General features: G+C 41.5%; 1 protein-coding gene and 1 pseudogene across 7 annotated transcripts in view; one reads left to right on the top strand and one right to left on the bottom strand.

The window, feature by feature from the left end:
- The window catches only part of LOC141540420 (UDP-glucuronosyltransferase 1A6-like), a 75,160-nt gene that overhangs the window by 27,424 nt on the left and 22,947 nt on the right, over positions 1-24,789 (bottom strand). Inside the window, exons 1-2 of one of the 7 annotated variants that reach the window (XM_074264453.1) lie at positions 4,020-4,745; positions 274-480 (exon numbers count right to left, since the gene is read on the bottom strand). The exons of 3 other annotated variants lie outside the window; for them this stretch is intronic. In XM_074264453.1, coding sequence (XP_074120554.1) covers positions 274-480; positions 4,020-4,679 — 867 coding nt within the window. In that variant the 5' untranslated portion in view covers positions 4,680-4,745. Of the gene's footprint in view, positions 1-273; positions 1,138-3,815; positions 4,750-11,439; positions 12,358-24,789 lie in introns of those variants that run through there. 3 more of the 7 variants (XM_074264459.1, XM_074264454.1, XM_074264456.1) reach the window with 3 other exon arrangements.
- LOC141541479 (small ribosomal subunit protein eS24 pseudogene) lies at positions 20,494-20,945 on the top strand (annotated as a pseudogene).

Raw genomic sequence — 24,789 nt, 5'->3', positions numbered from 1 at the left:
GGTTTCCTGATTCCCTGAGACCCCAAATCAATGAGGAAACAAAGAAACCAGTGCAAAGAGCTGTTTGCAAGCAAATCCCAACTCTACCAGCATCTCTAATTTGCCTCTACAGCTCCACTCAGTTCAGGAAATGTTAGAGGACTTACAGTGATTTGATGGGACCACCATGGATCCCCTCACTTTTGGACACTGATTAAAAACAGTCATGTTTTCTCTCAAAAACCAGAAAACCAAATGAGCACCTGGCTGGCTGGCCAAGGTATACATACCAACCTGGGAGAGCCGCTTGGGACGGGCACAGTTGATGCCCCCAATGAAGATCATATTGGGCATGACTGGTTTGGGATAATCCATCACAAAGTCTGTTCTCATGAGCCACACAGATCCATGACTTAGGACATCCACTATACTCAGGTCTCTCTGAAGGACTTCTGAAGCCAGGCTTGCAAAAGTCGAGTACAGGATATGGCACACCACATTCTGGGGCAAAGCGTATAGAATGTTCTTCACCCTCTGGAGGAACGTCATCCGGTCCGTGTTTTCTGTGGCCATTCTGGGGACATAGGAGGATGGGACAGGGCACCGAGTGCTTTCAGTGTCTAAGCTGCATGGAACTCCTCGCAAGAAATAAACAGCTGGAATGGACAGATACTGTGCCAGAATGGCTCCACAAGGATTAGCAGGATCGGTTAAAACGGCATCATAGTGGGTCTCGTCCAGGGATTTCATCAGTTCCTTGTTGTACACTAAGTCTCTACAAAAGCTATCATACATATGAAAGATATTCTTCAACATTGTAATCAAATCAAAATATCTCTTCAGGAAAGGTTCCGGTTCAAATATTTTATGGACATTATTATGAAACATATCCTCAAAAAGGTCCTTGTTGAATGTGACAGGAAAAGTTCTCAAAGTGTAGTGCCGTCCTTCCCTGATGTACAGGGAGAGCTCCGGGGCCACGACAGTAGTTTCGTGGCCTCTCAGACTGAGCTCCTGAATCACTTTCCGCATGCTGAGCCAGTGGCTGCCATCCACGGGGAACACCAGCAGCTTCCCTCCTTGGACAAAGCCCAAGCAGGCAGCCCAGAGAGCCAGCCTCACCAGGGCCCAGGGCCATGACCGCAGCCCTCTGGCCATCGGGGCAAATCGAGGATCCCGGAGAAAACAAGTTCTTTAAACTCTGCTCTGTCCCCTGTCACAATCTGGCAGCTTTGGTAACTCTGCCTTATCTTTATGTGGGCATGGAAGCCATAAACTTAATGAGACAAAAGGCAATTGGAAGAGAGGTTGAACTTTTGCTTCTTTCTATATAGGATTGACTTCCTTAGATTAATCATTACAAGAAATGTCAATATCTCTTTTCTATCCATTGAGCTCACCTTCTCTGGACCAAAAATGTACTCCAAACAAAACTCTCTTGATAACACTTACATGACAAGATCAAGATTTCCAAGTCATCTCATCCAATCCCCATTTTATGAAACAAAAACTGATATCAGGAGAACGGAAGAGATTTGGCCAGGAGTTGGGCTGCCCACTCTTATTGCCACCTTGCTTCTCCTCCCATATTTTCCCAGTTTTTTTTAATAATTTTTTTTATTTTCGAAACATATGCACAAATAATTTGACAACATGGACACTTGCATAGCCTTGTATTTCAGATTTTCTCCTTTCTTCTACCTCCTTCCCTAGATGACAAGCAATTCAATATATATTAAACATGTTAAATGCAATATATATAAACATATTTATATCATTCTCTTGCTGCATAAGTGAAATCAGATTAACAAGGAAAATAGAGGAGTAAGAAAACAAAATGCAAGTGAACAACAACAAAAAGAGTGAGAATGTTATGTTGTGAGCCACACTCAATTCCCACAGCCATCTTCTCTGAATGTGGATGGCTCTTTTCAGTATAAGATCATTGAAACGGGCAGCAATCATCTTTTTTTTTTTTTTGAAAGAATTATGTTTATCAGAATTCAAGGTCATATAATATTGATGTTGCCACGTACAATAATCTCCTGGTTCTGCTCATTCCACTCAGCATCAGTTGATGTAAGTCTCTCCACACTTCTCTAAAATCCTCCTGCTGATCATTTCTTATACAACAAAAATATTCCGTAACCTTCATATACCGTAACTTATTCAGCCATTCTCCAGTTGATGGGCATCCACTCATTTGCCAGTTTTTGCCACTATGAAAAGAGCTGCCACAAACATTTCTGTACATGTGGGTCCCTTTCTGTCTTTTGGACATAGACTCAATAGAAACACCGCTGGATCAAAGGGCACGCACAGTTTGAGAACTTTTTGAAAGTAATTCCAAATTGCTCTCCAGAATGATCTGCCCAGTTTTCTCCAGTGAGTGTTCTCCATCACGTCTCACTTACTCCCTCGTTCCGTGCTTTTATTCCTGCCTAACTTGACTTTTCTTCTGCTTTGCACACTAGCAGCACCCCCTTCTTTCACTTTCTGCACTGTTCTTCTCCTCCAGCTGCTTCTCATCTCCAGCTTTTCCTTTGGTTTTCTCTCTGAATTTAATTCTTGAAAGACTCCAAACTCCATTGAGCCATTATGTTCGGTCATTAGGCCCTAATTTAGAGAGGGGATCCCCTAAGTCTGCCTCAGAACTCTTTGCAATCTGTTCTCTCCAAGTCTCTAGCCTGTGTTACACATCACATTTGCTTATGTCTCACAAAGAGAACATGATGTGTTCACATGACCCAAGCATCTCCTGTTCTTGATACATGCTCTACTAACACGTCAGCCTTTTTTGGTCAGAAACAGTCTCTGGGCCAGAGGGAGACTTGAGCCTGAATCTTCCTGAGCCTCCATCCTCTATGGCACATGGCCCCTCTGTCTTAAATAATTTCTCCAGGAGTATTAGCAGAATAGAATTGGCATTGAATTGGAACACAAAGCCACACATTCCCTCACCTTCCCATTCCTCTTCACCCAAACCCTTCCATTTCTGATCATGGCTCCCCAGCCTTCTCACCCCGCATTTATAATCTTAGATAGGCTTTTAGCTCTTCTTCAATTACAAGATCCAGTTACTTCCCATATCTTATTGAGTCCATGTTTACAGCATTTGTTATATGTCATATGTCTCGACTATTCTCCACTCAAAGGTCTCCAACCTAAAGAAGACTCTCATCACCTGATTTGCCTGCACCAATGCAAAAACTTCCTACTTAGTCTAAGGCCTCCAGCATTTCCTCATTCAGTTTGCTCCAACAAAGCATTTGTCACATACCTACAAATGTACAATACATTAGTTGGGGTGCTGAGGACACAAATAGAAAAAGACAAGATCCTCTACAAACCCCCATGTGGACACATGTGCATGGACGAAGAAAGTACAAGAGGAAGTTTGGGGATCAGAAAATCCAGGTAAAGATGCCCCTAAGCTGTGTTTTGAGAAATAATTCCTGGAGCAATTTCTTGTGCAAAGCACAGCATTATTCATTGTGATTTGTCTACAGCTGAATATTTCCTTGGCCTCTTTTGGGTACCAGTGGCAATGCAGAGAAGAGCAAAAGCTGGCTCTGAGTCCTGTCTCTGAAGCCTCCTTGCTCTGGTTGCCGGGGCACCTCTTTGAACCCCAGTGCTCTAGGCAGCTTGTGCTACCTTCCACAGAAGGCACCAGCCTGCAGGAAGTAGGAGAATTTCCTCATTTAAGACTTCCCTCCATGGGACCATTACGGATCATCTCATTTTTGGGGACTCATGAAAAACGCAGTCAGATTTTCTCTCAAAAACCAGAAAACCAAATAAGCACCTGGCTGGCTGGCCAAGGTATACATACCAACCTGGGAGAGCCGCTTGTTACTGGCACAGTTGATGCCCCCAATGAAGATCATATTGGGCATGACTGGTTTGGGATAATCCATCACAAAGTCTGCTCTCATGAGCCACACAGATCCATGACTTAGGACATCCACTATACTCAGGTCTCTCTGAAGGACTTCTGAAGCCAGGCTTGCAAAAGTCGAGTACAGGATATGGCACACCACATTCTGGGGCAAAGCGAATAGAATGTTCTTCACCCGCTGGAGGAACGTCATCCGGTCCGTGTTTTCTGTGGCCATTTTGGGGACATAGGAGAATGGCTCAGGGCACCGAGTGCTTTCAGTGTCTAAGCTGCATGGAACAGCTCGCAAGAAATAAACAGCTGGAATGGACAGATACTGTGCCAGAATGGCTCCACAGGGAATAATTGGATCAGTTAAAATGGCATCATAGTGGGTCTCTTCCAGGGATTTCATCAGTTCCTTGTGGTAGATTAATTCTCTACAAAAGCTAAGGTGCATATTAGTAAAGTTCTTCAGAATTGGAATCCTATCAAAAAATCTCTTCAGTAAAGGTTCTGGTTCAAATACTTTTTCAATATTATTACGCATCAAATCCTCGAAAAGCTCCTTGCTGAATGTGACTGGAAAGGTCTTCAAAGTGTAGTGCCGTCCTTCCCTGATGTGCAGGGAGAGCTCCGGGGCCACGACAGTAGTTTCGTGGCCTCTCAGACTGAGCTCCTGAATCACTTTCTGCATGCTGAGCCAGTGGCTGCCATCCACGGGGAACACCAGCAGCTTCCCTCCTTGGACAAAGCCCAGGCAGGCAGCCCAGAGAGCCAGCCACACCAGGGCCCAGGGCCATGACCGCAGCCCTCTGGCCATCGGGGCAAATCAAGGATCCCAAAGGAAGCAAGTTCTTAAACTCTGCTCTGTCCCCTGTCACAATCTGGCAGCTTTGATAACTCTGCCTTATCTTTATGTGGGCATGGAAGCCATAAACTTAATGAGACAAAAGGCAATTGGAAGAGAAGTTGAACTTTTGCTTCTCCCCATATAGGATTGACTTCCTCAGATTAATCATTACAAGAAATCTCTGTCTCTCTGTGTCTCTGACTCTCTCTGTCCCTCTCTCTGTGTTTCTCTCTCTGCTGAGCTCTCCTTCTCTGGACCAAAAATGTCCTCAGGACAAAACTCTCTTGACACTTGTATGGCAGGATCAGATTTCAAGGAGGTAGCAGAGATAGAAGTTTCTCATTCAATCCCCCATTGTACAGAACAGAAACTGACTCGAGCAGAAGGGAAGGGATTTGGTCAGGAGTTGGGCTGCCCACTCTTATTGCCACCTTGTTTCTATGGATCTGCCCAGTTTTCTCCAGTGAGTGCTCTCCATCACTTCCCTCATTATGTGCTTCTTGTTCCTGCCCGACTTGACTTCTGCCGTGCACACTGATGTCCTCTCAGTCTCCCCTTCTTTCTGCACTGTTCTTTTCCTCCTTCTGCTCTAGCTTCTCTGAGTTTCATTCTTGAAAGACTTGAAGCTCCTTTGAGCCACCTGTGTTCAGCCATTAGGTCCTAATTTAGAGAGGGGGATCCTCTAAGTCCTTCTCAGAACTCTGCAATCTCTTCTCTCAAAGTCTCTAGCCTGTGTTACACATCACATTTGCTTATGTCTCACAAAGAGAACATGATGTGTTCACATGACCCAAGAGTCTCCTGCTCTTCATATCTGCTCTACTAACACTTCAACCTTCTTGGTCAGAAACAGGCTCTGATTTGTAGCTCCTTGGGTCAGAGGGAGACTTGAACCTTCATCTTCCTGGCTCCAAATCCAGCCTCCATCCTCTATGGCACATGGCCTCTCTGACTTAAATAACTTCTCCAGAATTATTTTCATAATAGAATTGTTATTGCGATTGGAACACAAAGCACACATTCCCATTCCTCTTCACCCATACCCTTCCTTCCATTTCTGAACATGCTCCCCCTCACCCCCAGCCCTGGATTGGATTTTTGCTCTTTTTCAATTGCAGGACCCAGTTACTTTCCATATCTTTTTGAGTCTATGTTTACAGCATTTGTCATGTGTCATATGTCTTGACCATCCTTCACTCACAGGGTCTCCAACCTAGTGAAGACTCTCATCACCTGATTTGCCTGCACCAATGCAAAAACCTTCCAATTAGTCTAAGGCCTCCAGCATTTCCTCATTCAGTTTGCTCCAAAAAAGCATTTGTCACATACCTACAAATGTACAATACATTAGTTGGGGTGCTGAGGACACAAATAGAAAAAGACAAGATTCTCTACAAACCCCCATGTGGACACATGTGTACAAAACAAGTACAAGAGGCAGTTTGGGAATCAGAAAATCCAGGTAAAGATGCCCCTAAGCTGTGTTTTGAGAAATAATTCCTGGAGCAATTTCTTGTGCAAAGCACAGCATTATTCATTGTGATTTGTCTACAGCTGAATATTTCCTTGGTCTCTTTTGGGTACCAGTGGCAATGCAGGGAAAAGTTTTGAGCTGGCCTCTGATCCAGTAAAAGCTGCCTTTGAGCCTGTCCCTGAAGCGTACTTGCTCTGGCTGCCGGGACACCTCTTTGAACCCCAGTGCTCTAGGCAGCTTGTGCTACCTTCCACAGATGCCAGTCTGCATCAGACAGGAAAATGTCCTTATTTGAGACCTCCCTCTATTAAGGAAGTAAGTGTACATAGGCCGCTTTTGGACTAGATCCACGTTACTTCTCTCTTGTCTCCCATGGGGTGGGTAGTTTTTTCCCCAGCCCCATCCCTCCCTTTTCCCCTCTCTTGCCAGTGCCCCCTCCCTTTGGAAGCCTTCTTGGGGCTGGGCATGTGTCTTTGGCAGCAGGCATAATATTTCTAAATCTGAAGGGAACTGGGGCCTTGGCCAGTTTCAGCCGTACCTGAATAGCAAAGTGGATCATGGCACAGAGCAGATGTTTAATAAATGTTTCTGAACTGACTGGTGGAATATTGCTTTGGAGAACTTGAAACACTCCAGTGAGGATAAAGTGGGCCAGTCAACTTTGGGAAAGCTCTCATTGTCCTTGGAAAAAAGAAATTCAAGCCTAAACTGGCTTCTTTCACCCTTTCATTCCTTCTAGTTGTGCCCACTGGGGCCAGGCAGAGCAGATCCAATGGCTCCTCCACATGACTGTCTCCAGCTATTTGAGAGTAGCTCATTTCCCCTCTGAGTCCTGAGTTCTGGAACACAAGGCTTTGCAAGGGTGAATGCTCAAAACTCTCTTTGCACATATTTTGATGAAAAAAACCCTATTTATTAAAATAAAAAACTAAAAAAAATAATGCAAGTTCTCTGGGTCTCAGTTCCTTAGTTCCAAAGTAAAGATTCTGTACTTGAAGGTCCCTAAGCTTCCTGCCAGCTCAAAAGCTACCCTTCTATGATGCTGTGATCTTGGTGCACCAACTCCTCATTTTCCAGATGAGGGAACTAAGGCTCAGAAGGAATCCCTTTGTCCAAACTAACAGTGCTGCCCTTTTCACATAGAACAAGTCATCCTACACTACCTTTTGTGTTCTATTCATCACTCTCCTTGCTGACAACCCTAAAGGTGGAAGACCACCTCATAAGCCTCCGGTTATCTCAGGCCAACCAGAGATCCCAGAGGCCCAAAGTTCAGAAGGATTGCTGCTAGAACTCAGGGAAACATCACAGCAGGCGGGGGATCGAGTAGGGATGACGACCTTGATCTCCTCTTTACAAACCCAACAACAGACAATTGATTTCAGAGGATCTTCCCCATCATGAGTTACTAATTTAAACCCTTATTCCTCAACATCTCAAGGCCCACACTGGGTTTGTTCCTTTGACCTTTTCACCACCATGCAGAACTCTACATAGTTTAAGAATCTGATTTCAGGATATTATCCCCATCCCCAGTGGAGGTCATGACCCTTGAAGGGGAAAATTCATTTAGGGGAGAATTCATGAAGAGCAGGCAAGAGTCTGGAGAACAAAGTTTTTTTTTACCTGCTTGTAGGGAATGGGAGTCCCAGAACTGATCCCTTGAACTGCCCAGAGGATGTACTGTTGCCTGATTTGAGGATGCACTCAGGGCTCCTGATTGGGCAGGGACACAACCTTTTCCCTTGGGGAACAGCACTTTTCTTAGGTTTATAGAATCTAGATCTGGAAAGAAGCTGGAGACCATCAACTTTACCCCTTCATTTAAAGATGAGAAAACTAAGGGAAATGAAGTCGTTTGCCAAAGGTCATATAGTAACATGGGACTAAGGAAGATTTGAACTCGGGTCATCTGCTTGAAGGCAAAGCCAGTGCTCTTCTTCATTCTATCATGCTCCTTTGTAACCTTGGGCCCTTTGAGACCCAGAAAGAAGCTCATCAGGCAAGATCTGGCTTGCTCAAGTAGGAACAAGCTTTGTCAAGTTCTTATTAAGAGGTGGTTTCACTGGGAGCTATCCAAGGTTCTGCTTCAGTTTTCACTGCCAGTGGTTTGGGTCTCCTCCAGTAATCTGATGGGAAAGTTTAAGCTGTGACTTCTGTACTGGTCCTTTGACTGCTGCTCATGATCAAGTCTCAGTTGTTGTTGTTTAATCACGTTTGCTTTTCCGTGGCCTGGTGGATCAGACTATCTGTGAAGTTTTCTTGGCAAAGGTGCTGAAATGCTTGGTCATTTCCTTCTCCACTGGAGCAAGGCAAATAAAGGTGAAGCCACTTGCCTGGGATTACACAGCTAGCAAGTATCTGAAGTCACATCTGAACTTGGCCCTTCTTGACTCTAAACCTAGTGCTTTATCCACAGAGCCATATAATTTTATCTGCCCATTCTGATGCCTAAGCCTCAGCTGTACTTTGGATTATTATCCAACTGTATGTAAGGGTGCACAACAGGCATATTTGACCCTTTGAGTTTTTCCTTTATGACTTGTTAGATTTTTTAAAAATAAAAATGCATGTCATTGAAGAAGAAAAAATAGCCAAGAGAAATCAGGTTTTGAGTTGTTGATTTGTGTATTTGTGCCTTCCCCTCTGAAGTGATTTTCCAGTATAGACATGAGTTATCATATGGCAGGAGCTATTTCACATCTGCTCTTGTATTTACAGCACCGAGGGCAGCACTTGGCCTAACAGACAGTTCATAGATGCTTGTGGACTGACAAAGGCAGCCCAAAAATTTAAGAGAGAGATGGAGTTGGAGGATAGTACTCTATTCTTTTATATAAAAATTTCAGAAATGCCTGTTATTAAAAATTAATTTCTTTCCAAATCCATAAAACATTTCTCAGATTATATAAAATGTAACTAAATAGACAAATATGAATAAATAAGTTAGGAATAACACTGTTCCATCTGCATAGGCTTTGGCAAATGTTGTATGGGCTCCCCCTAATGGAGATAATGACTTTTCCTTCCTTGTCCTTATCTTTCTGCACAAACTTTGATCATCATAATCTCGAAATCATTGGACACAATAATTTCTACATTCCCCCAGATTAGTAATTCCCTTATTTCACTTTAGGTAAAGCTGACGGTAATGTCCACCTGAGAACAGAGAGAAGTTTAGGACTAAGAAGGTTGGTAACTTTCTATGGTCCTGAATATTGCTATAACCTCTGCATTTCCACCCTGATGGGCAACACATTCAGAATCGCTTACAAACCCCAGGCTGTAATTAGGAAACTTAAACTCCTGAATAGTGAAAAGAACATTTGTGCCTGTGACAATTTTTTTCTTCTCTTATTAAGATTCACCTAAACCTAATGCTCATTTATTTACTACTCTCCACATAATTCAAACAGAGAGGTCTTGGGAATTGAATGGAACCTTAGAGATAGTATAGTCCAGACTTTCACAAACTAATTAGATAAGATACATTTTGGTTTTCAACTAGAGCAACAGAATCTCCAAATGTTGATACATGACAAGCAAGAGCTTGGCCCAATATAATGCTCTTTTGAAGGTAAATACATCTGTATACCCCCAATACCTAGGACATAATATTTGTTGTTGAATGGGTGCTTTAGATTCTTCTATGTGTAGTATTTAAGAGGTAAATAGCAATAATTTTGACTTAAAAAAGAAAGCATGTGTTTATCTTGAGACACCTGTTTCTGAAACTTCCTATTTGCATGACTTGTGGTGAGTCACTGAGCCTCAGTTTCATGGGATCATAGATTAAGAATCTGAAAATACGCTAGTAGTAATTGATCCAGAACGCCTTTTATAGATATTGAAATTAAACATGAGAGGTTAAGTGATTTTCCTAGCATCACACAATGAGGAAACGTTTATGATATAATTTAAAATTCAAATAATCATGCTTGTAAGTTTATTGTTCTATCCACCAAACCAGGTTGCCTCTCATTATTTGTAAAAATGAGGTGAAGGACTAAATATTCTCTGAAGTCCTTCAATCTATGATCCTGTGAGCCTATGACCAAAGACCCAAAGGCTCACTTAAGAAACCTGGGTTTATGCAATATATCTCCTTTCTTTAACTAAAGAGGAAAACAAAAAGCAAGAGAAGTCAAGTCCTTTTGACCAACGGATTTTTTTGAAAGTGGTAAAACTGGACTAGAATGCAGGGTTCTTGATTCCTAATGACCCTAAAGATCAGAGAATCAGAGGAAAGGAAGACACAAAGAAATCACTACAAAGGAAAGATTTATGAGAAAAAAGAAACCAATCATGTATTTATCCCTCCCTAGTCTATCTCTATAGATATGGAACTGCATTAGATCATCTACTGGTAGGAGATTCATTAAAATGTAATCAGCTTTACTGATAGAGAATGAAATGAGCATAACCAGGAGAACAATGTGCATGTTCAGAGAATGCAACTTGTATTGCTATCATCCTCTCACATGAAGTGATCTATTCTACTGGTTAGAAGTAGATCCCCAGCAGCCACTAGCAAGTGGTTCCTAAAACAAATGGCGCCCAACATGGGGCACAAGAAACACAAGAAACAAAGAAGCAGCAGTGCTCCAGAGCTGTTCACTAGTGGAATCCTCCCTGCAGAGGTAACCCGCAGGGAAGGAAAGGGAGAAGAGACCCAGTAAGACTTTTTTAGACTTTAGGGTAACTAAAATGGACCAACATATCAAAGAGCTGAGCCAGAAGACTTATGAAAAATGCCTCGTCTGACTACAATCCTACTTCTTTTGTCAGAAAGTTTGCCTCCATGAAGGACTGTTATGATGTTAGAGCAAATTACATCTCAAAGATTCAACAGCTATAGAAGCGTCTCACCCTGTGACCATCCAGAGGAATAGGATGGAAAAGATTTTGATAGTGCTGTTTGCATTCCTCAGCACACAGACTCAGATAATAGCCACTTCACAACATTGGACAAACTTACTGACCATGCTGTTGGGGGAAAATAATCATCTTCCCATAAAACAAAAAACGTGGTCAGATTTAGATCCCCAGCAGACACTAACAGGTGGCTCCCAAACAACATAAGAGAATAAAATTTGAAAATCAAAACTTAAAAAAAAGATCCAAATACTAAAAATGGTCTTTACATGTATTTTCTCTTAAAATCCAATATGCTAAAAAAAGAAAATCAATATGCTCTAATTTGAGCAAAGAGTAACAACTAGCATGATGGCTTGTTACATGTTATATGTTACCAACCTGTGAGAGCTGCTTCTTATTAGCACAGTTCAAACCTCCAGTGAAGATTATGTTTGGCATGATCGGTCTGGGATAATCCAGAATAAAATCTGACCTCAGGAGCCACACGGATCCATGGCTCAAAACATCTGCTATTCTCAAATCTCTCTGAAGGAGTTCTGAAGCCAATCTTGCAAAAGATGAAAAAAACACATGGCATGCCACAGACTGGGGAAAAGTATAAACAATGTTCTTCACCCGCTGCAGGAAAGTCATGTGATCAGTATTTTCAGTGAACGTCCTTGGAATATAGGAGAATGGATTAGGACACCGAGTCCCTACAACTGAGAAATCACATGGCATTCCCCGGAAGAAATACACAGCTGGAACACTGAGATACTGAGCCAGGACAGCTCCACAAAGATCCACAGGATCAGTCAAAACAGCGTCATAGTGGGCCTGCTCCAGGGATTCCATCAGTTCCTTATTAGATACTAAATCAGTACAAAAGCTAAAATGCATATCAGCATACAACTTCATGCCCAGAACCATTTCTAAGAATCGTTGCAGGAAAGGTTTTGATTCAAAGAGGAAATCAGAAGAAACCTGCATTTCCTGAAACTGTTCCTTGCTGAAAGTGACTGGAAAGGTCTTCAAAGTGTAGAATGGTCCTTCTCTGACCCGCAAGGTCAGCTCTGGGGCCACGACAACAGTTTCATGGCCTCTCCGACTGAGCTCCTGGATGATTTCACGCATGCTGAACCAATGGCTGCCATCCATGGGGAACACCAGCAGCTTTCCCCCTTTGGCAAAGCCCAGGCAGGCAGCACAGAGAGCCAGCCGCAACAGAGCCCAGGGCCAAGAATGGAACTCTTTGGCCATCTCTGCAAAGTCCTTGAGGAAGAAGTATGGCCCTTAAATTCTGCTCTTCTCTTTTACAACCTGACAGTTTTGTGCTTTGTTTTTATCAAGGTATTGAAGTTGAACTTTTGATTTGTTGAACATGTAATTAACCTTTTTAGGTTAATGATTAAAAAGGCATAAATGTTTCTTTTTCTTCTCTGTGCCAAAAATGATCCTCATTTTCTAAGCTCTTTAGCTAGGAATGGGATCATGGGATCATGGAAGGAATCCAATCCAATCTCATTTAAAGAAGAGAGAACTTGGACTCAGAGGGCTTGAGAGATTTGTTAAATGTCAAATAGGCAGTAAATAGCCAGGGAAAGATTTGAAACCAGATTCGATAACTCATCCCAAAGCCAGGGTTCTTTCTATTCTATTAAGTTCCTTTTTAGCTCAGAGTCCTTTAAAGTCATGAAAAGGTTGTGCCTGAGGAATATCTCAGCTGCTCAATAGAAAAAGGCAAATTCTTTCTAAGGGGGAATGCTTTTTTTTTTTCTGAGGCAATTAGGGTTGAGTGACTTGCCCAGGGTCAAGGGGGAATCCTTCTTGAGAGCCATAAAAACAACAGGTTTAATTCTTGAAGCCAGCAACCTGTTCTGATCTTTATGATGCTGTTTATGTATGTTGATAAAACCAGATGCTGACCTGTACACTAATACTGCTTCAACTAGCTTATGATCCAACTTTGCCCCTTGTGTATCTGCACTTGCCCCTCTTTCTCTGTACTCTGTAGACATACTCAATTATAGACATACTCTCCCTTTCACTGTAATCTGAGCTTCCTGAGGTGAGGAACCATGGTTTTGTTATCCTTTGTACCACCAATCCTAGTGTAGTATCCAACAGAGAGTAAATTCTAGTGGACACTTGCTGACTGCCTGACACTGTACAGATGTTAAAGGACAGAGGTTGAGGAAGGGGCAGAGCCATGTGGGCTCTTTTACTGAGACATCCAGAACTTTTAAGGAAAGTGCAAAATCCACAATGAAAGTGCCTTGGATTCAGCAAATATATACATGGCCGGAAAAATACAAATAAAAATATTCTGTGAAGAATAAGATGTGCACAGGCTGTTGCACAGGCAAAATCCACATGGATTCTTCCTCTGGAGGGAGCTCTCCTTAGCTATTGACACAATGCACATCTAACACTCACTAAGGGCTTACTAAATGTTGTTGACTGACTTAGAGTCATTCTCCGGCTCTTTCTGGATAAACTTCTTCGATTGTTCTTCTCTGTCCTAGATGCAATCCCTATCCCTAGATTGCTTCCGTATTTCACTGTAATGATAAACCAGGAAACGTCCATACAGAAAGGATAGAAGAGGCTTTAGAGCTCTGTTGGGGCTGCTGTTGGGAGTATTGAATCCATCCAGGGAGGGATTGTGCTTTGAAAGGAAATTGCAGTGCCTTCTCTCCTGTTGCATCTGAAGGGTAAAGATCCCAGTACACTCACAGAACAGGTGCCAAGAAGGAATCAAGGAAAGGAGGGGATATGTCTCCCTGCATCTTCCTGCATCTCCCTGCATTCCACTTCCTCTCTTTTACCTTATAACTCTAGGCAATGGAACTGCGATCAAACTGAGGCATGAAAAAGTTATCAGGATGGAGGGGAAGAGGAAGAAGTGGTAGGCAAAACCTAAATCCTGCTCTCATCAGAACCGGCTCAAAGAGGGAATAACCAGTTGGATACAGGAATCTATTTAATCCTATAAGCAAGTAAAAAGGGATGGGAAGAATGGAGGGAACTGATAAAAGGGAGGTGAACTGGGAGGAGCAGGGATCAGAAGCAGAACACTGGTGAGGAGGGAAAGGGGGGGAGGAAGCTTCTTACAAAATGGCTAAAAGGGAAGTGTTTTACCTGGTTGTACATGTAAAACCTCGATCTGATTGCTTACTGTCTCAGGGAGGGGAGAGACAGAGAGAGAGAGAGAGAGGAATGGATGGAACCCAAATTAAAACATGTTAAAAATTTGTTTTAACATGTAACTGGAGAAACAACAAAATATGTATGTGTGTATGCATGTATACACACATCTATACATCCATATATTCATGATGTAACGCCTGCCTCTGAGGCTTCCTAGTTCCATGACCTGGAGCAAGTCACTTGAATTACATGAACTTGAATTTTATTTTGTCGTTATTGTTCAATGATTTTCAGTCATGTTCAACTCTGTGACCTCATTTAGAGTTCTGTTGGCAATGAAACTGGAGTAGTTTGCCATTTCCTTCTTGACCTCATTTTATAGATGGAGAAACTGAGGCAAAGAGTGAAGTAACGCTTCCAGGGTCACCCAGCTAATAGACTGAGTCTTGAATCCAGGTCTGGCATGTAGCTGCCCTCAGTTTTATTAGAAACTGCAGAGACTTTAGAAATCACTGAGGTCAGGCTCAATTTATTTATTTATTTATTTGCTGAGGCGTTTGGGGTTCAGTGACTCGACCAGGGTCACACAGCTAGGAAGTGTTAAGTGTCTGAGACCAGATTTGAACTCGGGTCCTCCTGACTTCAGGGCTGGTTCTCTAACCACTGCACCACCTAGCTGTCCAAGTTCAGGCTCATTTTACCGATGATACCAAAGTCCATGTGTGTGTATCTCTGTCTATTATTAAATGGTTTTCCCAGCCTCACAGAGTGAACAAATGTTTGAATTTAATCCACGACTCAAAGTCCAGTTGTTCTACCCACCAAGCCAGGTTGCCTCTCATCATTTGTAAAATTATGGTCTCTGAAATCCCTTCAACCTATGACCACAGCCCCAAAGCCTCATTTAAGAAGCCCAGGTCTGTGTATTCCATCTCCCTCCTTTCACTAAAGAGAAAACTAAGCTGCAAAGAAGTCAGATCCCTCTAGCCATGGCCACACAGTAAGTCAATGGCAGATTCCTGATTCCTAAGGCCCTGAAAGATTTCCCAAGAAATTGGGACAAAAAGTGTCGGTACCAAAACCCCTCAGATCAATCCCTCCTCTCAATCCAACTCTAGAGTGCTGCCTAATTCAGAAAACCTCACCAAGCTTAGCAGGCGATCTTCTTCTCGGCACCTGCTGGATGGCCGAGTGCTTGGGTACTATTTAAACATGGAACCAGATTTCCTCTTAGAAACAAGATGCTCCAACAAGCTTGGCTAATGTGTCATACCAACCTGGGAGAGCCGCTTGTTACTGGCACAGTTGATGCCTCCAATGAAGATCATATTGGGCATGACTGGTTTGGGATAATCCATCACAAAGTCTGTTCTCATGAGCCACACAGATCCATGACTTAAGACATCCACTATACTCAGGTCTCTCTGAAGGACTTCTGAAGCCAGGCTTGCAAAAGTCGAGTACAGGATATGGCACACCACATTCTGGGGCAAAGCGAATAGAATGTTCTTCACCCGCTGGAGGAACGTCATCTGGTCTGTGTTTTCTGTGGCCATTCTGGGGACATAGGAGAATGGCTCAGGGCACTGAGTGCTTTCAGTGTCTAAGCCACATGAAACTCTTCGCAAGAAATAAACAGCTGGAATGGACAGATACTGTGCCACAATGGCTCCACAGGAATTAGTGGGGTCAGTGATCTTGGTGCACCAACTCCTCATTTTCCAGATGAGGGAACTAAGGCTCAGAAGGAATCCCTTTGTCCAAACCAACAGTGCTGCCTTTTTCACATAGAACAAGTCATCCTACACTACCTTTTGTGTTCTATTCATCACTCTCCTTGCTGACAACCCTAAAGGTGGAAGACCACCTCATAAGCCTCCGGTTATCTCAGGCCAACCAGAGATCCCAGAGGCCCAAAGTTCAGAAGGATTGCTGCTAGAACTCAGGGAAACATCACAGCAGGCGGGGGATCGAGTAGGGATGACGACCTTGATCTCCTCTTTTCAAACCCAACAACAGACAATTGATTTCAGAGGACCTTCCCCATCATGAGTTACTAATTTAAACCCTTATTCCTCAACAACTCAAGGCCCACACTGGGTTTGTTCCTTTGACCTTTTCACCACCATGCAGAACTCTACATAGTTTAAGAATCTGATTTCAGGATATTATCCCCACCCCCAGTGGAGGTCATGACCCCTTGAAGGGGAAAACTCATTTAGGGGAGAATTCATGAAGAGCAGGCAAAAGTCTGGAGAACAAAGTTTTTTTTACCTGCTTCTAGGGAATGGGAGTCCCAGAACTGATCCCTTGAACTGCCCAGAGGATGTACTGTTGCCTGATTTGAGGATGCACTCAGGGCTCCTGATTGGGCAGGGACACAACCTTTTCCCTTGGGGAACAGCACTTTTCTTAGGTTTATAGAATCTAGATCTGGAAAGAAGCTGGAGACCATCAACTTTACCCCTTCATTTAAAGATGAGAAAACTAAGGGAAATGAAGTCGTTTGCCAAAGGTCATATAGTAACATGGGACTAAGGAAGATTTGAACTCGGGTCGTCTGCTTGAAGGCAAAGCCAGTGCTCTTCTTCATTCTATCATGCTCCTTTGTAACCTTGGGCCCTTTGAGACCCAGAAAGAAGCTCATCAGGCAAGATCTGGCTTGCTCAAGTAGGAACAAGCTTTGTCAAGTTCTTATTAAGAGGTGGTTTCACTGGGAGCTATCCAAGGTTCTGCTTCAGTTTTCACTGCCAGTGGTTTGGGTCTCCTCCAGTAATCTGATGGGAAAGTTTAAGCTGTGACTTCTGTACTGGTCCTTTGACTGCTGCTCGTGATCAAGTCTCAGTTGTTGTTGTTTAATCACGTTTGCTTTTCCGTGGCCTGGTGGATCAGACTATCTGTGAAGTTTTCTTGGCAAAGGTGCTGAAATGCTTGGTCATTTCCTTCTCCACTGGAGCAAGGCAAATAAAGGTGAAGCCACTTGCCTGGGATTACACAGCTAGCAAGTATCTGAAGTCACATCTCAACTTGGCCCTTCTTGACTCTAAACCTAGTGCTTTATCCACAGAGCCATATAATCTTATCTGCCCATTCTGATGCCTAAGCCTCAGCTGTACTTTGGATTATTATCCAACTGTATGTAAGGGTGCACAACAGGCATATTTGACCCTTTGAGTTTTTCCTTTATGACTTGTTAGATTTTTTAAAAATAAAAATGCATGTCATTGAAGAAGAAAAAATAGCCAAGAGAAATCAGGTTTTGAGTTGTTGATTTGTGTATTTGTGCCTTCCCCTCTGAAGTGATTTTCCACGTACTGTGTAGCTGTCAGTATGCACTCAAGTGTAGACATATTGTCTCCCTGATTATAATATGAGTTATCAGAGGGCAGGAGCTGTTTAACATTTGTCCTTGTATCTACAGCATTGAGGGCAGCACTTGCCCTACCAGGCAGTTCATAGATGCTTGTGGGCTGACAAAGGCAGCCCAAAAATTTAAGAGAGAGGTTGAAATGGAGGATAGTACTCTACTCTTTTATATAAATTTTCAGAAATGCCTGTTATTAAAATTAATTTCTTTCCAAATCCATAAAACATTTCTCAGGTTAAAGAAAATATAACTAAATAGACAAATATGAATAAATAAGTTAGGAATAACACTGTTCCATCTGCATAGGCTTTGGCAAATGATGTATGGGCTCCCCCTAATGGAGATAATGACTTTTCCTTCCTTGTCCTTATCTTTCTGCACAAACTTTGATCATCATAATCTCGAAATCATTGGACACAATAATTTCTATACTCCCCTAGATTAATAATTCCCTTATTCCACTTTAGGCAAAGCTGAGAGTAATGTCCACCTGAGAAAAGAGAGGAGTTTAGTGCTAAAAAAGTTGGTAACTTTCCATGGTCCTGGATACTGCCATAACCCCTGCATTTCCACTCTGGAGGGCAACTCATTCAGAATTGTTTACAAACCCCAGGCTGTAATTAGGAAACTTAAACTCCTGAATAGCGAAAAGAGTATTTGTGGTTATGAAAAAAAATTTTTTTCTCTTATTAAGATTCAGCTAAATCTAATGCTCATTTATTTACTACTCTCCACATAATTCAAACAGAGATGCCATGGAAATTCAATGGGATACTTAGAGATAGTATAGTCCAGACTTTCACAAAGTAATTTGATAAAGCACATTTTGGTTTTCAACTATATCAACAGAATCTCCAAATATTGATCTAGGACAAGCAAGAGTCTGGCTCAATATTGTTATGAGCCAGAACTGTGAACTTGAAACAAACTATTCTTACAAGTTGCTAAGTCAGTGGAATTGATAGAGACAATGGTTGTTTAGCAGGGTGCTTAACAGTTCTCTAATTCAGTACATGAACTTAGTACTTATTATAGTTCCACAAGATTCATACCTATGTATGGAATAGAGAGATAAGGTGAAAAACTTACAGGAAGGTATGAATTCTTTTTCCATATTTTATTTTCATTATTTCTGTGTTTCCCCTATGACCTGTATAATATGTGCAGGCCCATATTTACTAGAGCCTGGTTCAGTTGTAAACAGATTTACTTAACTTGAGCTCATGACATTTACCAGTATTTGCCATTTATTGATATTTAGTCTATAAGCTTGACCACTATCTGCTTGATTAAGCCTGAAGGCCTAATTTTCTGTTTCCTAAAAACCAGGAGATTTTGGGGAAACAGAAATCTTCCATTCCAATCTGTCCAGATAGCAACAACCAATTAGATGCCTCCCTCTCCCCTTCTCAGTTCTCTCTTATTTGTGATGTCATCTCTTGTATAAAAAACTATGTATCTTTACTACTTCTTTAGCCCTCCTACCATGAGCTTTCTCTTTCTTCTCTCATGATGGGATGGCTCATACTCTGGAGGTTTTCAATAAACAACCTTTCTGTTTTCTACTCAGTGATCTCTAAGTAGTCATTTTGGAGAAGGGTCTTCTACATCCCTCACAGTTGGGGGCTCTCTGGGATGGGATCTTTGGGGGAGATGGCTGTGTGTACCCCGAACAGGGACAGACACCCATGGAGTAGTTTTCTCCATGGTCCCTGGCTCTGGGTGAGCAGCCTCCCTCCCCTCTTAGACAATGACTCGAGGCAGGGATACTCAATGGAAAGCAGAATTGAAGATTGAAGGAAGTAGAGTCCTGATGGCCGGCATCATAGCCTGAAAGATATGTACATGTGTAAACTCGAGGTAATGCTCTCAGGCGTCTGGGGATCCATTAGCTGGATCAAAGGAGACCTTAAGGAATTAGCTCACCTAAATTTGTTTTTGGTGGGGACTGCTGTCGACCCCAATGATAAAGGACTTTCCTGAGGAAGCTCTCGGGTGGCTGGGGGGCGTGAGGGTAATGAAAGGCTTCCGCCAACACCTGGACTGGGTCCAAGGTGGTAAAATGGGATAGAAGCAGTCCAAGAATTTGTATGTTAGCTAGGGAATTCAAGACTGGGATGAACTTCCCAGATATAAAAGGGAAGAGGATGTATTTCCCAGGACTATATCAGGGTATATCAGAGATTATTTGATCATGTTATTTGTTATATACTTCTAGCATGTATTATGTTACTATGTGCTTATGTAATTTATGTAATTATCTGTAATACTTCCCATATTGATGGATTTATGTTTCAAGGTCATGACTATCCTATGTTCTAAATCAAAAGAAAGGGGGAGATGTTAGGATTACTAGGTGAGAACTCAGGTTGTCTGGACAATTACAAGGTGAGAACTCAGGTTGATTTGACAGTTCTCTGGCTCAGACCTGTAAAGGGAGTTTACACCTTAGGAATCCTAGAAGGAGCAAGCTCATTGGTTGAAGTGGTTCTTCCCAGAAGCCCTTGCATTATCCCACACCCATTCTCTGGGAGGATAAAAGAGGACACCACTCCAGAGATAGGAGAAGTCTCTGCACTACATCAGGCCTGACGGGGCTCTCTGCAGGAAGGGAAGTCACTTCTCTGGACAAGAGTTAACAGCAACTGCCTGGAGACAATGGTTCAATACAGGAAGAAGAATCTGTCTGAGAGATTTGAGTTGACACAGCAGATCTCTTCCCAGAGAGCGATCGGCAGCTTCTGGAGACAACAGCTCGCTACAACTATATTTTAAAGACGTATTATAATTTTGAAATTGAAATAAAATTGAAACAATTTTATTGTTGCCTTGCACATGCTAGATTTATTCTGAGGATAAAATCTTAAGAATTGTTTGAATATTGTGGCCTCTACAACTGAAGAGAAAAACTTTTTTTATTATTATTATTTGGTTGGCTTTCCCTGTCCTGCTGCTCAAGGAGCCGGCCGCCACCATGAATGACACCGTAACCATCAGAACCAGGAAGTTCATGACAAACAGACTTCTTCAGCGAAAACAGATGGTTATAGATGTCCTTCATCCTGGAAAGGCCACAGTGCCCAAGACTGAAATTCGAGAAAAACTGGCCAAGATGTACAAGACAACTCCAGACGTCATTTTTGTCTTTGGGTTCAGAACCCATTTTGGTGGTGGCAAAACAAGAGGCTTTGGCATGATTTATGATTCCCTTGACTATGCAAAGAAAAATGAGCCAAAACACAGACTTGCAAGGCATGGCTTGTATGAGAAGAAAAAGACCTCCAGAAAGCAGCGAAAGGAACGCAAGAACAGAATGAAGAAAGTCAGGGGTACTGCAAAGGCAAATGTCGGTGCTGGAAAAAAGAAGTACTAAAAGGAACTATGGATGATGTTTATTCGAGGCTGATAATGTTTTCATCAGCATAAATAAACTATAAAAAAACTTAAAAAATTATTATTTGGTTGGACTTCAAATTGAAATATAGGTTATTAAACAAAATGCCAGTAGCTTACCTTGGGGGGGGTTGTGTTTGTATCTCCCTACTTAAATGGTATGTTGCTTTCTAGAAGTATTGGGTAATTTGTAAACTATATTATAAGTTTTATGAAATTTGATTCAAAATTAATTGTGAATCTTGAAGTTTAAAGTTTAGAAAAGGTGATTTAAAGATAAGAGAAAAGAAAGATTGGTTTACAAAAGCAATTAATAGTTTAAATGGAACATCAAGTCAGAAAGGTTATTAGTTTGGGAGTGTTTAAAGTATGTCGGAAAAGGTTTGAGCAAGTAGGCATTGGGAGGAGAGAGAGAGATGGGACAGGAGAATGAAGGTGATTTAAGAAGGATTGATTAGAAGGAGCAAATGATTTCAAGAAGAAATCAGTGGGAAAAAGAAGGAATTGGTTGGAAAGGGTAATCACAGAGATATGGCTGTGAGATGGGTTGCGCTTTTGCGGAGGGGGGGAGCAGCAGTGAAAAGCAGTAGCCGTTTTTGGCTGAAGAAAACAAACTAATTTAAAGGGACAGGCTGCTCTTACAAGATGTTAATTGATTGAATATTTGTTTAGATACATAATGGCTATGAATATTAAAGAATATGATCAGAAATGTGATACATAGTTTTAAAGTTATTATAAAAAGTTTAATTGATGTTTTCGAGAACTTTTCAGATTCTTTTATGTGAATATAGGAAGTTTTAATTAACTGTATTGGTGCCAATTATCTGAAAGGGACTCCAAGAATAAGAGTTTTTGCCTTCTTCCTTTTGAAAATGTTTTTGTTGTGAATAATATGTAGTTTGGGATTTTTCTGTGTATTGGATATTTTAAAAGCAAAGTGATTGGTATAATATTCAACTTATTCAAGATTCACCATCTACTTGGATAAGTATGAATTGTGTGAATTTTCTGGGATAAATTTCCTACTGTTGCCGATATAAGGTTATGGTAAATATCTGTTTAGGATTTGTCTGAAACTTGGTTAATAGAATTTGTTATCAGAAGTAAAATTCTTTGGATTTATAATTAATGCTATTTGGGAGTTTTACAGCTCCACCCTCTGACAGTGAGACAATTAACAGGAGTAAAAATGAATTAAAGCTATTTTATCCTGTTTTGTTGAAAGTGAAGTTTTAACTGCTTATATTATGTTATAGACATGTCCATGCATTTTTTCCTCCTGTGACTGATTTCTATGATCAGAACAATAGTTAATAAGAACTGTTAATGCAATTCGGATGTGTCATGCCTTGCTGTTTCCAATCTGGTTATATGTAATCATTATATCCTAAATACTTAGGCCAATGAATATTTACCCTGGTCATCTATGTGTTACTGGATATTTGTGTCTGTGGATATTCAGGTTTTTTTTTAAATGTTTCTAAAAAATGAGAAGACAATTAGAATAGTGGTCTGGTGAAATCTAATTTATTGGGACTGGTAGTTTCCAGCCCTGTAGCCCCAGTTTCTTAATTCGAAAAAAAAAGAGAGGAAGAGATAGGGAACTAGGGAAGCTGATGGAGTTTTCTCAAAATACCTAAAAGAGTGGGAAACCCTTAATTTTCTGTTCACTTTGCCTTAGATATTTCTTCCCCATTCCTTATCTCACCAGTTCAGATTGAATTAAAAGTCCTTAAGCAGTCCTTTTTGTTTTTACTATGTTTTAGCTTTGAAACCCCTTATTCTGTGAAATTGCCCTGGAAGACTCAGTTTTTGAGACTATTTTGTTTTTAGGAAATCTCTTACGATATATACACCTGTCTTGGGACTGACAGTCTCCAGCCCTGTAACCCCAGTTTCTTAATTGGTATCTCATCAATAACATTGCCATTTTGAGATGAAGCCTCTAAAGTTTGGGGTTTGCCTGCCTTCATGGTCTAACTGTGCATATTCTACTCAAAAATCCTTTCTGGATCTTAGGAGCAGCTCCTGTTCTATCAGAGGGGACAGGTGGAGCTATTCCAGGCCCACTCTTTCCCTCCTTTGGAATCCCTGACAGACTTGGGGTGCCCCTCCTAGCATGGGCAGCACTGCTACTCCCTATATAAGCAGAAGTGGAGTTCAATGCACAAATGACTGAAGACCACCTAACAGTGAACTGTCCATCTCAAACTGGATTCTCTGGCTGAGATGAGGGCCTTTGTACTACTTATAACTCTGGGGTTGTCAGGGAGAGTTTGGCCCTTGCCATAAGTCCTTGCTCTTTCTAGTTTCATTTTTATTTGCTTCACATTGGGTTGGCCAAAATTATGGTGCTAAGATCTCCCAGACATCTAGGGGAGGTAATTCAATAATTCAAATATTCAGAAGGAGAGTGTGTAATGTTATGCCACAGTTTCCCTAGAATGTCATCTTTGTTAACTTATCTTTGTATTGTTATATCTGCCAAATGCAAATCTGTTCTGTGATAACTGTTTCTAAGACAGTTGGTGGAAGCAATTTTTATGGTATGAACTTATTGCAATCAGTGGTATTATCCTGTTGCCATTGTCTACCCTGTTTAATTACATTAGTAACCAGAATAGTTCGATGGTCCCTATCAAAATATTGCATACAGAAGATGCTATTAAAACAATGGTTCTTCAGAGAAAAGAAGCTGGAATGTATTAGAGAGGGATGATCTCGATGGTGAACTTGATAAACAATGTATAGTTATGTTAACTGATTTTGAGCAGTGTGTAAGTTCTACATAGAAATATGATAAAAATCATTTACATATTACAAGGGGGGAATTGTATGGAATAAGGTAAAAATCTTACAGGAATGTGTGGATTCTTTTTATGTATTTTATTTTCATTATTCATTATTTCTGTGTTTCCCCTATGACCTGTATTTTTTACCCATATTTATTTGAGCCTTGGTCAGCTATAAACATATTTACTTAACCTGAGCTGATGACTTTTGACCACTATCTGCTTGATTAAGCCTGAAGGCCTCATTTTCTGTTTCTTAGAAATCAGGTGATTTCAGGGAAACAGAAACTTTCCATTCCATTCTCTTCGAATAGCAACAACCAATTAGATGCCTGCCCCCCCCCTTCTCAATGCTCTCTTCCTTGTGATGTAATCTCTGGTATGAAAGCTGTGTATCTTTACTACTTCTTTAGCCCTACTACCATGAGCTTTCTCTTTCTTATCTCATGATGGGACAGCTCATCCTCCAGAGGTTTTTAATAAACAAGTTATCTGTTTCCTACTGAGTGATTTCTGAGTAGTCATTTTAGGTAAGGGTCTTCTCCATCCCAGGCACCTATGATAAGAGAGCATATAAGCTCGGACAAACTCAGCCAGAATAAGAACTGGAAGACAGAGACCGTGGTGGTGATCCTCCTGCCTTCCCACAGAAACCAAGACACGTTCAGATGGACCTCAAGAAGTTGGCAGAGGCAGAGAACACAAAGGACTGGCAGCAGGAGCTCAACCTCTCGGAACCAAGGAGAGAGATAGGCCTTTAAGAAAGCTAACTGGGCCCCAAGAAAGGAGACAAGACTTTGAAAGAGATAATAAAGAATTTAGACTTTAACACCTGGCTACTCCCATGGTGATTACTGAACTGAACGAAAGCTGCTCCCAGAGACCCCAAGAAACAGAATAAGAAGAACATTACACAATATAATGCTCTTTTGAAGGTAAATGCCATGAAGGCATTTGTATATCCCCAATACTTAGGACATAATAAATATTTGTTGTTGAATGGGTACTTTACAGTCTTCTATGTTTAGTACTTAAGGGGTAAAT

The sequence above is a fragment of the Sminthopsis crassicaudata genome, chromosome 4 (genome assembly GCF_048593235.1).
Source record: "Sminthopsis crassicaudata isolate SCR6 chromosome 4, ASM4859323v1, whole genome shotgun sequence".
Lineage (NCBI taxonomy): Eukaryota > Metazoa > Chordata > Mammalia > Dasyuromorphia > Dasyuridae > Sminthopsis > Sminthopsis crassicaudata.
Note: the sequence above shows the minus strand (reverse complement) of the source record. Positions and strands in the feature narration are given on the sequence as shown.